This window comes from Oenanthe melanoleuca, chromosome 9 (genome assembly GCF_029582105.1).
Source record: "Oenanthe melanoleuca isolate GR-GAL-2019-014 chromosome 9, OMel1.0, whole genome shotgun sequence".
In the NCBI taxonomy this organism is placed as follows: Eukaryota; Metazoa; Chordata; class Aves; order Passeriformes; family Muscicapidae; genus Oenanthe; species Oenanthe melanoleuca.
The window spans coordinates 7876529-7897464 of NC_079343.1; the positions used below are offsets into that span (position 1 = coordinate 7876529).

The following is a 20936-nucleotide window of genomic DNA, read 5'->3' on the forward strand; positions in this document are numbered from 1 at the left end:
GGTACACAAATAACATTCACAGTGTAAAGTCTGTTTTCAGTTGCTTGTAGCTCTCAAAAAATTCCCCTTAGGGGCTGATATGTTCTATACTTGATCCCACACCAGAGGCAAATTTTTTTCACCACTTCCAAGAAACCAGGTAAGAAACATGCATTTGGTTACTCTTCAGCAGTGAGAAAGTGAGAAAAAACATGGTTCAGTGGTGTAAGACTCTTCCTTTCACAAGAGTAATAGATGGCCTCAGGGAACAGATGGAAAGGGGGAGCACAGGAGCGGCAGGGTAGAGAAAACAAAACATGAGATGCAAGGACTACAGAGGGCTGAGGGAATAGCAAGGTTGATCCAGTTGTAATCAACTAAATAACTACCTAGACAATATAAAATAACTGTACAAAATTTGACTTTACAGCTCTAAAGGAAAAAAAAATAATTCTGGGTTTAGTTGGATTCAGTCTGAAAGAGCCAACTCTTTTAGATAATGCTTTATTGGGAAGCAGTCAAAGAGATCTTTGTGTATATATCCATATAAAATTTGGTATCTCTGATCTCAGTCATAATGTTACCAAAAAAGAAGTGTGACTAAGAAAGCTCGAATACTACTTCAGTATGGCTATCCAGCCTTCTCAGCCTCGAGTCTCTTAGGGTTATTTTCTTTTCACAGGTCATCTTTTATTTCATGCCCATCATACGTGGCTATTTTAAGGGGCTATAGAGAGGTGCTGAATGCTGATAAGGCAAATCCTGTATCCCTTAATCCACTGCTAAATCATTCTGCCAGCCTTCAAGTGTACCAGACAGATGGAGTGCACTAGGAAACTACCCACAGGCTGGTTACTTCAACTCCAGCTCATCTTTAATCCAGAAAGGTTTTGTTCTGGTATTTTAATCATTGATTGACTGGGAACTCTCTTCCATGCTGGGTTAGGTAAAATATCCATGTCAGAGGTACTGGGGAATTTGTGAGGCTGTAGATCATACAAGTGGTGTGAGACAGGATGTGTCTCGAGGGAACCAAGGAAGCCATGAGGAATGTAAAAAGTCACAGGGTTAAAGCCACATTAAGACAGCTGTTATGTTAATGAGAGTTCTGCTTTTCTTCTAGCTGTGGGTCATTGATTTAGAAAAACATGAACAAGGTCTTTTTCATTTTATCGTATTTTTCCACTGAAGCTAACATAGACCAAAACATCATTTCCTAGATCCCATTCGACTTGCTAACAACATTTGTGAAGCAAGTTATCTTTGTTATGTTTGTGTGCAAATGATTCCTGGGGCTTGATTTGGTCTTACCTGGCCCAAGTCTATCTATGGAGCTGTTTTGCAAGCATTTCACTTAGTAAACACATTAAGAAAAGTCATGCACAACGGAGTTTGCCTTCCAGACAAATTCATCCACACATCTGATTTTCTCCCACAGTCATAACAAACACTTACAAGAAATGTGGCGTGAAGTTTTCTCCAAAAACATTTAGCAGGTAAAAATCTGAGCCTTTCAAGACAGATGCTCAATAATACAACCATGTCCCAATAGGCATGATTGTCTTTAAAAGTCAGAGAGGTGTTTTGTATAGCTTATTTCAGTCTGCACAGTGTGAATGCCTCAGGCTCAGTTTCAAAGGTCAAAACATAATAGAGTCTCACCAAAGAAACCAAATTCACCTGTATCCTTGGTCAGACCACAAGTCACCACTCATTTTTCTTCCTTTGTTAGACCACAAGCTTCAACATTTTGCTTGTCACCCAACCACACATTTGCTTAGTAACACTTGCAACTCAGACTGATTTAAATGGAGTGTACTTTTCCCAGCAATTCATAGATGTCAAGTGGTGAAAGAGCAGCAGAAGATTCTGCCTGCTGTATTAAACTTTTCACAGCATGTGTTTCTTTGATATTAAACAGGATAAGTCCAATTGAAACTTGAACTCTGGGATGCAGTTTATTCCGGGATAATTTGGCTGCTATTTTCCTGGGCTTAAACAGCTAAAAATCCAGGCTCATGTTTTTGAAAAAAATTTAAATCAACTCCATGTTACTGCTCTGGTACATTAATTTGTTTTAGACAGCCAAGGTCTATGTGAGGCTGTGAAGACTTAGAAGTTATTTGAGTGCTTATTTTATTTTGAATTAAACCAAGAATGGGGATAAAAGAGATATTATGGAATTTATACCAAGTCAACTTCAAAATCTAACCTAAAAGTGAACTGTAGATACTGTACCAGCCACCTTGCTCACTTGTATGGCTCTGTAGACACATTGTCCTTTAAAAATGTTTTTCTCTCCTTTTCTCTCTCTGGAGACCCAGACAACAACAGATGAAATCAGTTAAGTAACCATAAATGATCCCAACAGCTGACCTGATTACATGCAGAGTGCTGTCAAATGCATAAAGCAAACAAATGGGGAAATCAGACCTTCTTCTTCTTTAAAGATTGCCTATTATATTTATGGTAGGTATGGAACAATTAATGAGGAAGACACAAAAGGTTTTTCAAAGCAGTTCTCTTAAACGGTTGTAAAACCAATGCCCATGTACAGATGTAAAAACTCCACAGCTGTAAACAATGTTGTTTCACATTTTCCTTCTACTCCAGAGCAGGATCATACAAGAATATAAAAGGACTCACATGCTAAGAGAAAAGGAAACTCCTTTCATTAGGCAGCTTATATTATACATACCTGAACACGAGCCTCTGTGAGTTTGGCTCTTTGTGCAAGTTCTTCCCTGGTGTAAATGTCAGGGTAGTGTGTCCTCTCAAAAGCTCTTTCCAGCTCTTCCAGTTGTTCTGCTGTGAAGGTTGTCCTGCTGCGACGCTGCTTTCTTTTTAAAGGCAAATCTGGTTCAGAATCAATGTCAGAGCCTTCATCAGACTGAGGTGCTGATGCTCAAAAAGGAAAAAAAAAAAGGCAAATATTAGCTTTAATTAAGGAGAAAGAACAGCAAAATATTGAATCAAGAACATCCTTTCATATGAAGCCTGTCTTGGACTAAAGGCCCCTCACAAACACTGAGTCAGAACTCTAGAAAAGCCAGCAAGAAACAAACCACATACAGCATCACCATGACCCAGGATGGGGATACCAACTCTTGCAATCAGCAGTTTACAGAGAAATCAATATGGAAACTCCTTCTGGACTTCACAGACATGGAGATAGTGAGGTCACAGAGAGGGCCAGCCAGACCCCAGCAGCACTGTTTCCCCTGGCCGTGAAGCGAACTCCAGCTACAGCTGAACCCAGAGCTGTAACTGTGAAGGCAGCAGAACCTCTTCAGTACCCAACCACACTCACTTTCTCCAGCAAACAGTAATGAACCAAAAGAGTAGACTTTCAAAACCAGTCTTCACTTGCATCAGCTGCTGTCCAGGCAACCAGCATTTCTTCTTGCCTGAGTCTTCAAGGGAAACCACCTAAAGAGGGCAGACACTCCCCAGCGATGCTGAAACTGCTTGCTCAATGGAAATACAAGCATTGCTGCTGCTACTACTTCAACAATGCCAAAGAAATTATTGATATAGACATTGATTTAATATAATCCTTTTAATGTCTTTTACTTGGAAGCAAATTGTTTCTCAAGCTCCAGCTAAAACCCCCCACCAGGTTCATTTCTAGCTATCTTACATTTCCAATTTCACTCAAGCTGTTTGAGCTAATAAATACAGCTAATCTGTTTACTTAGAGCATGAGAAATACAAAGTGCTTTTTCAGACAATTCAGCTAAAAAGTTTATTAATTTCTGCACACCAAAAAAAAAAAAAAAAAAAAAAAAAAAAAATACAAAAAAAGAGCAATTACATCTAGACCAGTGGCTCTTTAGTGAAAGATATCTTCATTTTCCAGACAGCATCAATATCTTGGACCCAGCATACCCAACATAAGGAGAAACTCTTGTGGCTCTCAGCATCAATATAGTGAACAAACATCAGCTCCCAGAGTCTCTTACTTGCAGTGAAGGTTTGTCCCAAGTAAGACTGGACTAAGAGGTTCTCATTCTTGAGAATATTGTTCTCTAGAACAAAGGAGAATCAGCACAAATATCTTCTCTTAAACAGTTCAAGCCCAGTCCTTATTAAACAGGCAATCTAGACTATCCCAAAATTAACATAGCACGTTGTCTGAATTAGTGACAAATCCCAAATCTTCTCAGCCAGGGTCCCAAGTGACACCTGCCTTCCTCAGCAACTGCCAAGATACAACCCTGCAGGATGGCTACACACTGTCATTCAAGAGCAAAAAGAAATCTAGGATATTTTAAATATAGTTCCCCAATGCCACTGTCAGATACAAACCACCCACCTTAAGCAGAACATCTCTTACTGCCCAGCTAGGCTGGAGGAGAGCACACCAGCCACACTAGCAGGGTCACACTGGCTACCACTGCACTCTGTCCTCACCTGGTGTGGTGAGATCTGAAACAGAGCTCAGGAATGTCCCTTTTGGAGACAAAAGCTGCCTTTAATTGTGTACAATTTAAAGGAAAAGGAAGTCAAACCCCAAGACATCAGATGTTCAATGCTCTTTCAGACTCCGCATGTATGTGTACAACTTCTTCAAACATCTATGTGTATGCTAGAAAAAGCCAGCTTAAATTGTGCAACTTAAAGGGGGTATTCATTGCTAAATTTCTGAAGTGAACTCTCTCACCAAATGAGTGGGAAGCATCAGGAGAATATAATTATCTTTTTTTAAATGTTTTATAAAGACTGGGCAAAATCTTGACATGTTTCCCTATGATCTCATTCCTTTCTGCAAAAGAATGTAGAACTAAAACCCTGACTTCATTTCATTTTCACTTTATATTTCATTAAGCAGTATATATAAGGCACAAAGGTAAATCAATTAAAAAAAATCTATAGTATCTAAGAGTCCAGAATAATTTGTGTAATCAAGGGCAAGAATTTTAAGAGAAAGTAATAAAATTAAAGTAGGGAGAAAATTGTCACATGAAAATATCACATGAAATAACCTTCTTATCTATCTGTTTTCTTTGGCTTTACCTTTTGCCAGGCCTGGCTGCTATGTGCAGCTTTATTGAAAACATTGGCTTATTTTTTTTAATTTGCCCTGTGATATTAAAGTCAGACAAATGTAATCTCAAAGGATAGCTACATGTCTGTTTTACAAACTGTACTGTTTTTATTTCTTACAAAGTATTCTTAAATATCAGTATCATCAAGGAAGCCTTTATTCTTATTTTTTCCTATTAAAACACCATTATTATACTTTTGTTCAGGTGAGAAGGCAGTCAAGAGTTCTGGCTAAGCACAAAAATTGGATTATATATATATATGCAAGAAATGTATACTTTATATACGTTCAATAGTCACAGTGCATTGTCCTTTCTCTAAGCAGTATCTCACTAACAGGTGTGCTGACTTCCATGATATTCAAAGATATTGTTCAGCACCAGCAAAGCTGGTGAGATTTTAGCTGGGTTATTTCTAAATCCATCACCTCCACAAAACATGCATATATCACTAACCTTTACATGTGTCCTAATGCTCCTAATTTTCCAACCCTCAAGTTATAAACAGGAGGAGACTCACTGCCGTGGGAGATTCCGTGACTGGGGATCTTGGGATCACTGGAACCCCTCTTACTATACAGCTCAAAATGGGAGAGGCAGCCAACAGCACTACAAGTTGCTGAGTCACAAAGAGTAATTAAAAAAGGAATTACAGAATTAAAGAGAAATGATTTGTCCCTTAACTGCTCATGACCTATCTGGTGGCCTAAGGAAATGCTGCATGCCGATTATCACCACAAATGCAAAACCCCACTGCCCAATGTCACAGGCATTCTGTCACCTGTAGTTCTGCAACCATCCCTTTTGCAAACACTGTAAATAGACACATCGGGGCAAAAACTGAATAACAAAATGACACACAAGAGGTCATTCTGCAGGCTGTTCTTCCTCTCAGCAAGACATTTCATTTGAATAATTAAATAACAATAACATGACAACCATTTAAAGCCCATGCATTAGGGCTGCAACACAGTGCACCTGACAGAGGCAGGCAGAGAGGTTATCATGGAGAGGTTATCATCCTGTGACCTGAGGAAGCAGAACTTCTCTCGCTGTTACAGCTCTTCACATGCTGTAACATTTTTTAATAACATATTACACAGTCTCTTCCTTCTAGTGTAACAGCCAGAATGAATTCTGTCTAACCATGAATCTCACTGAAATAAGGCCAATGGAAAAAAAAAAATTAAAAATAGCAAAGGCAAGGGAGAGTTCTGGTAGCAGTTTATTAGCTAGTTACCCTCCACACATCCATCTTCTCAGTCCTTTATTTAAGCAAGATTAATTTCACAGAGTCTCTCCTTTGCACCACTGCAGGTCTGGAGCTCACCAGGGAGGTTCATTCTGCCAGCCCTGTGGCTCTGGGCTCTCACCCTGCTGGCCCTGTGGCTCCCTGGGCTCTCACCCTGCTGGCTCTGTGGCTCCCTGGTTGCTCACTCTGCTGGCCCTGTGGCTCCCTAGGCTCCATTCAGCTGGCCCTGTGGCTCCCTGGTTATTCTCTGTGCTGGCCCTGTGGCTCTGGGCTCTCACCCTGCTGGCCCTGTGGCTCCCTGGTTGCTCACCCTGCTGGCCCTGTGGCTCTGGGCTCTCACCCTGCTGGCCGTGTGGCTCCCTGGACTCTTACCCTGCTGGCCCTGTGGCTCCCTAGGCTCTCACCCTGCTGGCTCTGTGGCTCCCTGGTTGCTCTCTGTGCTGGCCCTGTGGCTCTGGGCTCTCACCCTGCTGGCCGTGTGGCTCCCTGGACTCTCACCCTGCCAGCCCTGTGGCTCTGGGCTCTCACCCTGCTGCCTCTGTGGCTCCCTGGTTGCTCACTCTGCTGGCCCTGTGGCTCCCTAGACTCCCACCCTGCTGGCCCTGTGGCTCCCTGGCTGCTCTCACTGTGCTGGCCCTGTGGCTCCCTAGGCTCCACCCAGCTGGCCCTGTGGCTCCCTGGCTGCTCTCTGTGCTGGCCCTGTGGCTCCCTGGGCTCCATCCTGCTGGCCTGTGGCTCCCGGGCAGCGTGGCTGCTGGTCCCGTCTGATCCCGCAGCCATGCAGGCCCAGGCGAGCCGAGTGACCTCCCGTGTTTGCTCGGGTGCAGGCAAGGGGAGTGCAGCGGGGCCGCCACCCCCACACAAACCCACAGCAAATGACAAATGACACTTTCTCTTTGTGATCTTTGGGATTTTTGTTGACTTATTTGGAGGCTTTTGTTGGGTCCTAAGAAATGGCCTGTGGCTGAGGCCTATTGGGCCGATTTCCACGCTCCATCTGTGGTATCCATCAGCGGGGCCTTTGCCCGCATTCAGGGCTGTGACACCTGCCTGGCAGGATGCGGGCGGCACAAAGGCGGCTGCGGCGGGGGCGGGGGCGGCGGGCCGGGGGGCTGCGGAGGGCAGCCGGGTGAGGGGCTGCACAGCAGGGGTTAATCCAGCTCCCCTCCCCGAAGCTCCGCACCTGGAGGCGTCCCTCCAGCCCTGCCTCTCCCCGCCAGAGGTGAGGGGCTCAAGCAGCAGTGAGGGAGGAAGGGCAGGGGGAGCAGAGCTGCCCCAGGATGGGGGGTCAGAGCAGCCGAGGCGCTCCCCAAACACATCCCTGCACAGCCAGCGGCAGCAGTAGGTGGCCAGTAGGGCATTCCTGCCCGGAGCCTTGTTTGTGTTGGGGCAGGCTTTCAGCAGCTGGCTTTTAACAGTCAACGAGATAGAAACGCACCAAGCAGCCTTTTCTGTCACAAAATAAAGTCCACAGCAAGATAAAACAGCATCCTTATTTCATGCTAACCCTCTCTCCTTCCCTCTCAGCAGTCCTGCTTAGGAGCAGACTTTTATATCCATACAAAATATAATGAAGGCTCTAGAGCACCTCTCCCTCCCAGCACATCATCCCTTCATTTTTCTGTGTTTGCCTGGGGAAACATGACGCCAGGCTCCCCCCTCTCCTCCTCCTCCTCCCAAAACCTCACTGTCACAGCAAGGAGCCATTAAAAAGAAAATACACCCTGCCAGGTCTGTGCTAATCAAACCAGGACAAATAAACTCTGACACTCAACAACTCCCCGAGTGCCTGCAGCCCGGGGAGGAGACTACAGATTAGTTATGAATATGGCAGGCAGCAGGGGACGAGCTCAGGGGTCCCGAGTCCCCCCACAGCCACCTGTGAGCTCTTTAGAGCCACAACTGAATGCTGTGTTTATCTAAGATAAAATGCTTCAAGGAACAGAAGAGCACCCCTAAAGTTTAGGTTCTCCCACCAAAGCACTTTTGGGCAAGGTTACTGATACTCAGAGCTGCAATTTTGCCCAATTCAACGTTCATTTTCTGTGCTTCAACATCCACATGGTAAGAGGACATCCCAAGTTTCAGCCTATCAAGGTACAGTCCAAAACTTGTTATCAGCTGGACTTCTTTTCTTTAAGAGGAAAAATAAAATCAAATTTCAAGAAACAAAGAATGAAACAAGGAGCCACAAAAGATTTCTCAGATGGGTAATCATAAAACATGCTAATGCTGCTACATGCTTCTTTTTTCCTAGTAAAAGTGAAAATTTAGGAATCAGCAAGTATATAAAGAAATAGAACCTTGCTAGAAAACAAGCAGAGAACCTGATGCAATGTGAAATACCCACAAGTAGTAGAATTGCTTTTAACCAGTTCTGCTGGCATTTTGACTATGATATATCAAAGAAGGAGAAACGAAACCAAAAGAAAGCCTCCGTTCTAGACAGGAATATCACTCATCTAACAAGGATTAAGTCACACTTCAATTACTCCTTTGAAAACCGCTGCTATTTGTAAAGGGCATGCTTGCAAAAAAAATTGTAAATTACTTTTTCTAACTCCACAGGCACTTTTTAAAAAGTCTGCAGTGAGAGAATGAGAGAATAAGAGAAACGTTGAGAAAATATGTTGTTACTCAAGTAAACTAATAAGAGCAATTAATCCGTTGCTGGAATTTGAAAAGAGCAAGACCATATCCTGTGAGCTCTAAGTTGGAAAGTCAGCACAGAAATAACCACCACAGCGGTGATAAAAGTGATCTTCTTGAGAGAAATTGATGGTATTTTTATTTTGTTTGGGCTGATTCACATAGAGAAATGTGCTTTGTACGGCAAAGTGAAAAGGAAAACAGTAGCTGCAGTAAAAGGAAATGGCCAACAGTGACTTTTATTTACAATTACCAAGAGACAGGCTATTATTGACCATATGTGCCACAATCGCCCTCCTTATCATGGGTTGGCCATCATGTCCACTGGGAGCTGTTAATGAACTGGGTAATTGAGCTGCTGACATGTGTTACCAAAACAAAACAATAGGAAGAAGAGACAAATGAACATTTTATTTGCCAATCAGAGTAGGTTCCGCTTTTCAGAGAACTGTGCCTAAGTAAGTGGCTGAATACATAAAACAGTGCATTGAAGGCAAGCAGATGCATGCACAATAATGGTTAACTGACAGCCTATGGCCCATCTGTGCTTAACATTTTGTTAAAGAAATTACTTGACTTGCTAAAGAGACAAATCATACAGCTGCCCCAAGTGCTGCATTATAAGAGATAAATCATTAGCTAAACTGTTTCATGCTTAAAATGACAATGCATATTAACAGTTATGCAGGGACATTTTGTCAGCACAGCTTGATGCAGTTATAAGTGACAAAAAATGTGACAGCTCATAGCTATCCAATGATTTCAACTTAGAAGAGAATGACAACACTGTGAAAACAATTTCACCGCATAAACAATAGACAATTCACAGGCTCTTCTTTTTTAAAAATATATTTAAATTGTTTTTGCAATGATGAAATAATATGGAAAGGAAAAAAAATGCCCAGTGCCTAACTGTTCTGCACCATTAATCTGCTAGCATGTACTTCATTCAAAATCACAGAGCATCAAAAAGGAACACATTCCATTTTAAATATCAAAGACTCCATCGCCAGCACTAAGAATAAATGGCTAATTCTCAACTGTGCATGAAAGGATAAAGAATTTCTAGAGTGAAAGGAAGGGAAAAGGAAACTGCAAATACAACTACAAAAATCTCTTCTTATTCCCCCACCTTCTTTGCCAAAAAGAGATTTGCTTTGTTGATACAAGTAACGCTAAAGTACTTAACAGCTTTGCATGTGGGTCTGATCCCAACTTTCACTGCTGTAAATTTGCACTGAGGGATTACTATTATTATTGCTATTATTGCCGACATTATAATTATTATCATTATCATTACTAACATTATTATTACTAATTCTTACTATTTACATTGAAAACTAAATATAAAGGAGCTGCAGTTAGCACTTAGATCCTATGGTCCAGGGAGTACATTCATATGTATTGTGTATTATTAAAAAAAAAAAAAAAAAAAAAAGAAAAAAAAAAGAAAAAAAAAAAAGAAGTAAATAATGTGATTTGGTAAGTCATGTAGCCTGTGAAAGAGGTTTCCCTGTGGTTTCAGAAGTTAGTATTTACATAAGGGTTAGCTCAGGTTTAATGACTAAATAAAATTTAAGTTGCTACAGTTTTCCCCACGAAGCCAAAACTTCTTCGCTGACTGTGCAGAGTTTCCATTCACTGGTCTCAGAAGATGATCGCTCTGCTGTTCCTCCTGCCCCTTGCTGTGTCTCATTCCTCTCCCAGCAGATCCAGGCAGAGCGCATCGAGAGGGAGCCGGCACCGCGATGAGCCGGGCGCGGCGGAGCGGAGCGGGGCGCACAGCCGGGCTGAGCTGTTCTGACCCGGGCTGGGAGCCCCAGCACAGCCGGGCTGAGCTGTCCTCACCCGGACTGTCCCCACCAGCACAGCCGGACTGTCCTCTCCTCACCCGGACTGTCCTGTCCTCACCCGGACTGTCCCCACCAGCACAGCCGGACTGTCCTCTCCTCACCCGGACTGTCCTGTCCTCACCCGGACTGTCCCCACCAGCACAGCCGGACTGTCCTCTCCTCACCCGACTGTCCTGTCCTCACCCGGACTGTCCCCACCAGCACAGCCGGACTGTCCTCTCCTCACCCGGACCAGCCCTCCCAGCACAGTCCGACCGCCCCGAGCAGCTCTGCAAAAGCGGCAAGACCAAGCAAAAGCACAGCTCGTTGTTTCTCTCCGGGAGCTCACGAGTGCCCACATCTGGGGGCTTTTCCAGCCCTTCCCACTGGAAACGCTGAGAACACTACTATTTAAGTATTGCAACATCTTGTCTGTTCTCTTACAAATGCTAGGATATTCCGAGGAAAAACTGCCAGAGGATTAAAGAACTTTGTCTCCTAAATTTAAAAAAGTGGAGGAAACTAAATACACAAATCCAAATGAGGTTTTCTTCCAAGAAACTTGAGGATATTTTAGGTGATATTTTAATATAAGACAGGGAGACTTAGAAGGAAAGTGAAACCTCTCTTGCAGAAATCCCAGAACATATTAAAAAAGGATTGGCATCATGTCTTCAAGCCGGTATCAGCTGATGGAAGAGCTGATTGATAACCAATTAAGACTGAAAACATTGAGTATCCTGGGAGATGGAATTTGTTGGCTGAGAAATTAAATAAAGCAAATGAAGGAGTCTCTGGATAAATAATGAGACTGTATTAGTGAGTTAAAATGCTGCAAATAATTGAGTTGTCAGCAATCTCTCAATTGTGTAATGCAGCGTGGATTTTTCAGAAGAGAAAAAAAAAAACTATAACTTATATTTGCCTCAATCCTTTGAAACAACACCATGCAAACAAAACTCCTAAGTTATATGAGCAGATCAAACTACTGAGAACACCAAGACAGAAAAAGCTTTCAAGCATGTTTCAACAAAATCTCTGTATTTCTTTACTGATTCCACTTGTAGTACTGCTAAAATATTTTTGAAGAAAACAGAAACTGTACCGATAGCTAAAGTAAAAAAAAAAAAAAAAAAAAAAAAAAAAAAGACTATTTTAGTAAACTTCCTATTTGTCCCAACTAGTTCTAGCACCTCAATTAATAACATTTTTTATTCCAAACAAACACTACCAGAACAAGCTGTTGTAGATAGCTTCATCTCCATCTTGTGATTACAGTCCTCAAAGTCTCAGTGGGAGATCAAGTTTATCATCTCATCTTAAACCCACAGCTGCAGCCAGACCGCCCCTCCAGCCACTTTTACCCACTACAGAGGTACACGGAGTTGTATGATCATCTCTATTTATTGCTTTCAGGACTTGGAATGGACAAAATATTTCCAAACTTTTTTTTTTTTTTTCCTTAAATAAAATATTGGATTTTGTCATTAAATACAACTCCATTTCCTCTAGAAATACTTAACTTTGCAGGAGAGTTTTGTGAAAGAAAACTAAATACTGACTTCTTTTCCTCTGCTTTTTGGATTTCAGTCAATAAAAATAGCCGATCTTTTTAATCAAATATTTTTCCTATGATTGATTTTCGAAGATACTACCTAGTCCTGCTAAATACTTCTTTTCCAGCCAAAGCTGTTAGTAACTCCAGGTCACTTCCATCACAACTACATAAGAATTGGGGTTCTGACCTCAAAATCCATCATCTTCTGTCATGAAACCTGGTCCTACTGGGTATTGAGCCCTCCAGTCCCACTGGTCAAAGACAGCCCCTGCCTTTATGGTTGTTCCAGTGTTTGGGATAAAAGGACCCTACAACAGGGCAGCAGCAGGGTGCTCAGGACCTCTTTGTGTTACTTCCTGTGGGGTTTCTCATTCCAGCCCTTGCCTTGGGTGCCAGCACAGAGGGGTGCAGGACTCTGCCCAAGACTCCCTGAAGCACACAATGCTGTTTCATTCATTACAGCGCCTGTGATGCTGTTACAGTAATTACCTTGAGTCCATCCAAGAACTGGTCACCTGCAGATGCTCCTTGTTCCTCACCCTGTGAGGTTTGCACGCCCATGAGCTCCTGGCATCATCCTTTAATTACACTTCCCAGGGACTGTCTCCTACCAGCCTCACAAAAGCTTTTGGAGCTCACAGATGTCACCTGACCACAGCACTGCCATAATACAGAATCTAAACAAACATGAAAGAATAAAAAGCACACAAGCAGTGCTCTGAGGGCATGGACCCTGGCTTGCTAAGAATGAAGCAAGGTATACAGCTTGCTAAATATTCCAAAGAATCAGGGGGAGCTTCATTTCCAAAGAAAACTCACAATTTTTCAGTCCAATAAAAAAGCCAGAACAAAGCCCCACACCAGCTGACCTCAGAGCAGTCAATGAAAGGGAGTGATGGGCTGGGCTGCAGCCAGCCCCACAGCACCTTTATAGCATGGAAAATGTGCCAGCTGGGAGTCACTCTGGATCCAGTCTCTCCACCACAGACATATGTAATTCCCATACATTTGCTCTCATTTACTACTTGCTGACAGATGCTGATAAATGTTCTCGAAAACCTACGGGAACAACGGTTGCTGGTGAATGCCTAATGGTAGAGATGTCAAAAATTATTTGACTAAATATACACATCCTTAGTATCACCAGCTTTGAAACCTCTACATATATTAACCAATTTATAACTGTCTCTCTGAATTATTAGCAGTCCCAAAAACTGAAAAAGTAACTCTGCACCAAATTTAGTGAAACAAACACTCTGGCTTCTCTTAACTATTCACCATACATGTACAGCAGAAGTGGCAGGATGCCTGTTGATGACTCCTGTAGGCTTTGCTTGGACACTAATATTAAAAATGTATTTTCACTCATTTCCTTTTTTTCCCCTCCCACAGTGTCCCTACACCATAAGCATCAAGAATTTCAATGACTTAAAATGAAGTGATTGTCTAACAGAGAATATTTAAGAATATTAAGTAATATATAAGGTAAAAAAACCACACATACAACTCATTTTCTCCTTTTTGTTCCCAAGGAAAGAGACTCTGAAGAATCTAGTTCTATATTCTCAGTATTAAATGCAAGTCACATTGTGTCAGTGGTCTTTGGATCCAGCCTCTAGATTCAGATGTAGCCCTCACCTACACTCAGGCATCAGGAATGTCCATACTCAGAAGACACAAGGTTTTTACTTTTGCTCCTTTTACCCAAACAGGGAACCCAGTGAAAGTTCCTGTGGATTTTTATGGAGCATGAAGAGGAGCTCACTTTTAGATGATCTCCCACACACTGAAAATCAATGGTTTCATTAAAACTGATGGTTTTGCCCTCCAGAAATAGGGCAAATTCTCAAAGATAGCAGTAAAAGTGGCCCCAAATCAGATTTGTAATGTTTAAAATTAGGGGGAAAAATTGCCAAAATGCAAACAGATGAATCCAGAAAAGTTAAAATGCCTAGTTTCTTAGCTACAGTCTTTCATCTCTGTAAAATCAGCTATCTTAAATTGTTAGGCTGTAGGGTTAACTGATAGCATCTATTTAAAGGTTCTCTCTTTTCCCCAGAGGTCTTCAACATCTCAGCGGGAAGCAGGAGAAGATCTGGGAGAAGTTTTATGTCAGCTATAAAAATCCTCCTGCTTCATCTTTCCTTCCAGTACTCTGGCACCATTCAACAGAGTTCTTTTTTGCTTTTACCTGTACTCAACTAAGAGCACCACAAGCTGCAAAGACCCATAAATGCACTGCTGGGTACCCAGGAACATCACAAGTGAGAGTCCTAATGGCTTTATCACAAAACATGCAACAAGAGATCTTTCTTAGGTGGGAATAAAAGTAGTTCTCCTTGTTTCTAATTTTCTACTGAAAACATCCTATTATTATAGTACATTCAAAACTAAGAGGGCTTCTCCAAAGCAGACTCTCCACAGTGCTTGATATTTTCCTGCCACCATATGAAAACATAACAGATCCTAAAATGGAAGCTTGAGTATCTCATGTTGTAAATCCAGACTGAAAGGGAAATACCTCCATGATGAGTACTGGAAGAACACCAACCACTAACACACAGCCCTCCTCCCCAGCCTATGCAAACAAGCAGCACATCTTTTGCTGGGCTTTTCTAGGAAGCTTAGAAGAGACAAGCATTCAAACCCAACTGAATTTCAGCAAAAATCATGCTCTTTCTTTTTATTTGACAGCAAATTTTTAAAATGCTAATTTTTTCCTTCAATTCATACCCTATGGATTGTGAGATGTGATTCTCTGCCTGCTTTAGGTCAAACCCTGCTGAGAGCCACATCAAAGTGGTTAATACAGATTAGGAAGTCAAAACTTGGCCTGCAACCCAGCCGGACAGAGCCCGACGGAGGGGCCTGACAGATGCCCCAGATGCATCCAAGGGGAGCCTGCCAGAGTGAACTCTGCACAATAGCAGAGAGACAGAAAAGAATAAAAGCTGCACGCTGCCAGCCAGCCTCCTGTGTCCGCAAAGGAAAACCGAGATCAACAGAGAAACCAGCTCTTGGCAGCTTTTCTAAGTGGCTTCCTTTTTATTGTTAGACAAGCAGGACAGGGAGATCCAGGGTCCCAGGTTTAATCCTGCCCAAGAGGATCACAAACCACAGAAACAAATGCAAGAGGGCTGCCCTGTGAGGGTACTGAACTTTTTGCCTTCTTGTACTGTTGGCCGAGTAACCAGTGCTCCTCTGTGCCTGGTAGCACAGAAATGCTGTGCCTTTGGGCTCACAGCAGAAGCCTAGAACATTCATTGTCTCAGTAGACATCAAATGAGACAGGAATTCTAGAGGGGCGCTGCTACAGTGACAGTTTGCCGACATCTGCTGCAGTTTGGGTACCAGTGAGCTGCAACCACTGCTCATCATAGAGCTCAATAGCCTCCATCTCTGCTTACAAGTCTAAATATGTCTGTGCACCTTCATGTGCTTCATCATTATATCCTTTTCACAGAGAACTCCCAAGATCTGCATTGGTACAGCTCCCAGCACAGTGGCAGTCCATGAGCAGGGCACCTGTTTACCACATAAATACAAATAATGACGAGTGGCTGAGTGGCAGATGGCCTGGAAACATTTCTGATGTTTCCAGTGACAATTACCTATTCAGACACTCCCGTCAGACTTTCCAAATCACAGTCTAAGGGCAGTTGCCAAACAACATTTTACAAACAAACTTTGACCCAGGCTGTGTTCTGATGAACATTCACTTAATTCCAACATATATGATCACATAGAAATTAATTAATCAATATGTGCACTGAATAATTTCACAGTGAATGCTCAGATTAGGATCTTCAAAGAAGAGCCTGCATCTGACATTAAAATTAAATAACAGTCATGCTGTTCTGCTCAGGTACCAGAATTTGTACTGGCAAAATCCTTTTTGCAAGTCTCCAACTCCAAAATTGTTTTGCAAAATTCAGACATCCAGAGGTTGCTTTTTTTTCTGCTCAGGAAAAAAGTTTGCAAAAAGTGTTTCAATCTGAACAAAATCTCATCCAAACTTCCATGCTTTGTTTTGCATTTTTAATTCCATATCACTTGGAATTATTCCTTTACTGTTCTATATAAGACACAAAATTACTAGAAGTGCCACTAAGATTTTTTTTGATCGGGATCTAATCCAAGAAACTTAATCACAACCAAGGTCTGTGTAAGTAAGGGTCTAGACGATCTTCTGTCCAACTTGCAGCAAGTGGGACATCGTTGCCTACCTCTGAACAGTAACACATTTAACTAGAAAGACAAATACTGAGCATCTTTGCCTTCAGGAATGTTATTGCATTGGAGACTTCAATTTTCATTATAATCTGGGACCATCAAGGTTCAGTAGGAGGTTTGTGATCTTTCTAAGCAAACCTGGACTTCGTTTTGAATAAGAAATGGGCCTATTTATGGTTTTATGCATCAAAGTCATGTGAAATGTCTGGTTTTGCATGGATTCAATTAGAGACAAGCCTGAGGCACAAAAAGTTCAGATCTTGATCAGGATCCAGACCCGCCCAAAGCTGAGGGACATTTAGACTGAATGAATTGGTTCTTGTCCATCTCCAATTCCAGCATGAAAACCAGGTGGGACTCACTTTCAGCAAATCCTTGGTCCTCCCCAGATTTTTGCAGCTTTTCCAGCTTGGCATGTCAGCAGCAGCGGGAGGGTTTCTATGACTTCTGATGGGATCTGAAACCCATAAGACACTGAGTCCCTGCAAACCAAAACCATGGCATCTTCCCAGCTCTCACAATTAAGCTTTAAGCCATAAGAAAAAAAGAAAAGCCAAATTAACAGCCCTATTGACAGTTTTATAGACCCCTGAGGGCTCTGCCTACATCCAAAGACAGTGGGGTTTTTCTAAATTAAAGTGAATTAGCAATCAAGTTCCTAAGAAGGATTCATTTAATAAATTAAAGGGCAGAATTCAAAAGAATTTCAAAAGTAATCCCTTGGCCACAAATCATTTTCTGTACAGTGGAAAAATGGAACATTGTCATTCTGATGTTTGTCTTAATTGGCATTCAGTTGTTTTCTTCTTTTAAAGTAATGGTTTATTATTTTGGTGGGCACCATCTCATAGTAAACTAATGCTGCCATAAGCTTCATTAGGAACATGATAAATTCCTAATTTTTTCTGATAAACTCAAGTTATTTGGTTAATTTTTGCAACCAGAATTAGGGAGAAAGAATTAGAAGTAAATTTGATCCTGCTGAGCCTCTGAAGGAACCAAGATTCCCACAGTCATCCTTAGCCCTGGAGTTCACAAAGACACTGAACAAACTTTTGGCTTTCCAAATTCTGCACCACACGTACAACATGGTTTCAGGAGTCTGTTCCCATGACGCAGCTCACATTTTTTAGCAGAGCTCTGTCAGGACCAGGCTCTAACATGAAGTATTTAGCAGAGTTTCAACTCTCAGTTTAGCAGTGCAGATATTTTCACAAAGTTACAGTCAACGCCACAAATTTCCTGAGAGCTTATATCAAACTCAATGCAGCTACCAATAAAAGTGAGGACTTACAGACTCCCAAAATGCCATTCCTTTAATATGATTTCCTATGGTAACACACAATTCACTGGAAGGCCTTTGCACCTATTTAGGAACAGGCAGACTTTCAAATTAACTTTGGTGGAGCCATGACAGATTATAGCAGCAAAGGTTCAGCTGCTCTGCTGTTTGGGTATGTTTCCAATTGATGTCATTTCATGCTTTCAGACCATGGTTGCAACTTGGTGAGAAAGGGAATATTTGCCCTTCTCTTCATTTCACATTTCTCCTTCCAAGCTTTCTCCCCCACCTTCCCAATTCTATGCAAGCGGAAAAAAAACTAAAATCTAGTTAAAGTCTTTTGTGAAAAATGAAAGAGAGAAGGAATAATTCATCTTCTAGAGGGAAAGGCATGTGGTGGTGGAATTCACTCAGGATGCAGTAGAGTGGAGACCAACTGAACAGTCTATGAGATCAGTAGCTCCTTCTCTTCACTCTTCAGAAGGTCCAACGAGTGCTTGAAAAAAGACAGATCAAAACCCAACCAAACAAAAACCGAACACACACCCCACAATAAGCCCCAAGCAATTGAGTTTGACTGTCCCACACTCCAAATACCCAATAGAGGGCAGCTACACAGATGAAGTGGAGGAACTGTGGGGACCTAGAGAGGTCTGGTTACAATTTTACCTAACTGCCAGGGAAACACATTCCCTTCCTAATGCAGGAACATGCCCCGCTCAAAGCAGACAGGACAGGCTCTTTCTCCCCTACTCCCAACCAGGAATTCCATCTGGAGTCAGGAAACTTCTCCTAGCAAATATGATGTGCTTCCAGAAAAGTTAGTTTTGTCCAACTGCCAGGGCCCAACAGGAAAAGCATTTTGTCTAAATAACATCAAAGTCTGACTTCACAGCTCAAGTGTTTTTCTTCAGACTTTCCTCATATATTTTATCAATACAAAATTCAGAAAGATTTACTGAAAAGCTTAATTAAGAGGCTGAAACTCTTCTGCTATAACTGCACTGAAGAGCAGCAAACACGTGACTGTTTTCCCGAGCACGCCAAGGCTTTCCATTATGCTGATGTCTCTGGAGCTCAGGACTTTCCAGTGACAACATATGTACTAAATGCACAATTCAGGTCTACAATATTCACACTATACAAGTAAAAGTCCAACAGATAATCTCTTTTCTGTCACCTCTTGTCACACTGGTTCCCAGAAATACTCAGTTATCATTGCACATTATATTTTAATCGCTATTCAATGCAAACATAATGGGCTTTAGTGAACACTCATATTTATTATTCCTACAACTATGCCCTTCTCTTCCCCTCGAAAGCATAAGCAGAGTTACACCGTTCAAACACATCTCTTTAGAAAGTCAGGCAAAGTGCCTCCTAAAGGCATCAGAATAACAGTTTTTAAAAGAACCGTATTCCATTTTTTTCTTTTTTTTGCTTGTTTCAATGGGGAGCATCTTAGCGTGGAACTAAAATAAGTCAACACCACGCAGCACAAAAGGTTGCAAGGATTTTCTGCAGCATGGGCTTGTCAAAGCAAGCAGGCAGCCTTTGTGTGCTCCGGCACAGCAGGAGCATTCCTCCAGGTCTGAGTGGCGGAGCGCCCCCGGCCACGGCTGCCCTGGGCGCCAGGGTTCCCACACCCAAGGCGGTGGGAAGAGGAGAGAGCAGAGCTGCAGAAGCAGCGTTGTAAATGGGATGAACTGGTCAACACGCTTCTTAGGAAATCCATGGCTTCCAGGAAGGATCACGTGGAAAGATTTACAATACCTCCACATCAAAGGGTTTGACATTGGCTATACTGGTCCTTTCAAAAGAAAGACATGTCTGTCCCCTATAGCATCAGCTCTGGCTCAGGCAAGAGTGCAAAGACATTGCTGAGAATTCTGCATGTCTGTACAAAAATAAATTTTATCTTTGAATTTAAAAACTAATGGAACAAAGAACACTATCAAGAGCAATCAAAATAAAATTCCTATTTTCCTTTGCTCCAGTAAGGATGCTCAATTTAAGTCTTGGTCTTGCAAAGTCTTGTGATTAATCACCAAGTTTTCACAGTTAAAACTTTGTTTTTCTATTTTCCCTTTACACCTTGCGCCAAGGCAGCTTTAAGGATAACGCCTGTGTTAGGAGCATGAATGGATGACCCTCCCATACACACTGACCCAAAGATAAACTTTGACCTGATGTTTGCTAATAACACTTCTTCTTAAGATGCCTTGTTTCTTTTATGAACTACTGCTTGACTCTAGGATCTAGAAGCTGACACGCATTAATATACATCTCTGGGTGCCCTTTGACTTGGCCATCAAGACCCTTTGACCCCAGACTTGATTCCTAAACCCTGTCAATTGTTTGCAAGTGGAAAAAACTTATTTTCTAGCAATAATTAATTTTAGACATGTTTTATTAAGCATTTCTTGCATCTTTTTAACTTGTCATTGGTTGAATTTGAGCTCAATTTATATTTTCTTCATTTAATGAGTTTCTAGATTTAAAAAAAGAAACAAACCTGAAGATACTCCTTTAGAGTTTAATCTTTTGTTTCCAAGCTTTGTAAAACTCCCAGTAACACTGAAGCGCTTTGACATTACAAAACCCTCCCCATGAATGAAAATATATTCTAAAAAGCCTCATTTTGTGCTGTTCAGATTTGCCTGTGCATTTCTGCAGTTTCAAAACTTTTTACAGATCACTTTATGGCATTTTTCAGATGCAGTCTCACAGCCATAAAAGCCAAAGGCAGAACTTCCATTGATTCCCATGTCAGCAGGATCCAGCCTTTAGGCTGAGGCACTCAGAAACACTTTCTAGCCAGCACTTGGTGTTTTTAGACTTAATTCTTGGAAGAAGCTTGAGTCTATAGTAAAAAAAAACCCGGATACATTTATACTGACATCCATTCCTCCCCTCTGTACCCTCTGTTCTTGCAGCCATACACACACATTCTTCACTGAAAGGACAGGGTGAGGAGCGCACTGCCAGCCCATCCCCGCAGGCACAGGGCGTGCTGCAGCTTCCTGGTACATTCAGAGTTGGGAATTTCTAATTCCTGGAATCATGTTACATTATGGCAGGAATTGCTGCACTTCTGCCTGTTTTG

The 20936-nt window shown here is 42.0% G+C and overlaps 1 protein-coding gene across 4 annotated transcripts in view; it reads right to left on the reverse strand.

The window, feature by feature from the left end:
* PAX3 (paired box 3) overlaps nucleotides 1-20936 on the reverse strand; it is a 76109-nt gene that overhangs the window by 21677 nt on the left and 33496 nt on the right. For 2 of the 4 annotated variants that reach the window (XM_056498787.1, XM_056498786.1), the window contains exon 5: nucleotides 2678-2883. In XM_056498787.1, the coding sequence (XP_056354762.1) occupies nucleotides 2678-2883 (206 nt within the window). The remainder of the gene's footprint in view (nucleotides 1-2677; nucleotides 2884-20936) is intronic. The other 2 variants (XM_056498788.1, XM_056498785.1) reach the window with 1 other exon arrangement.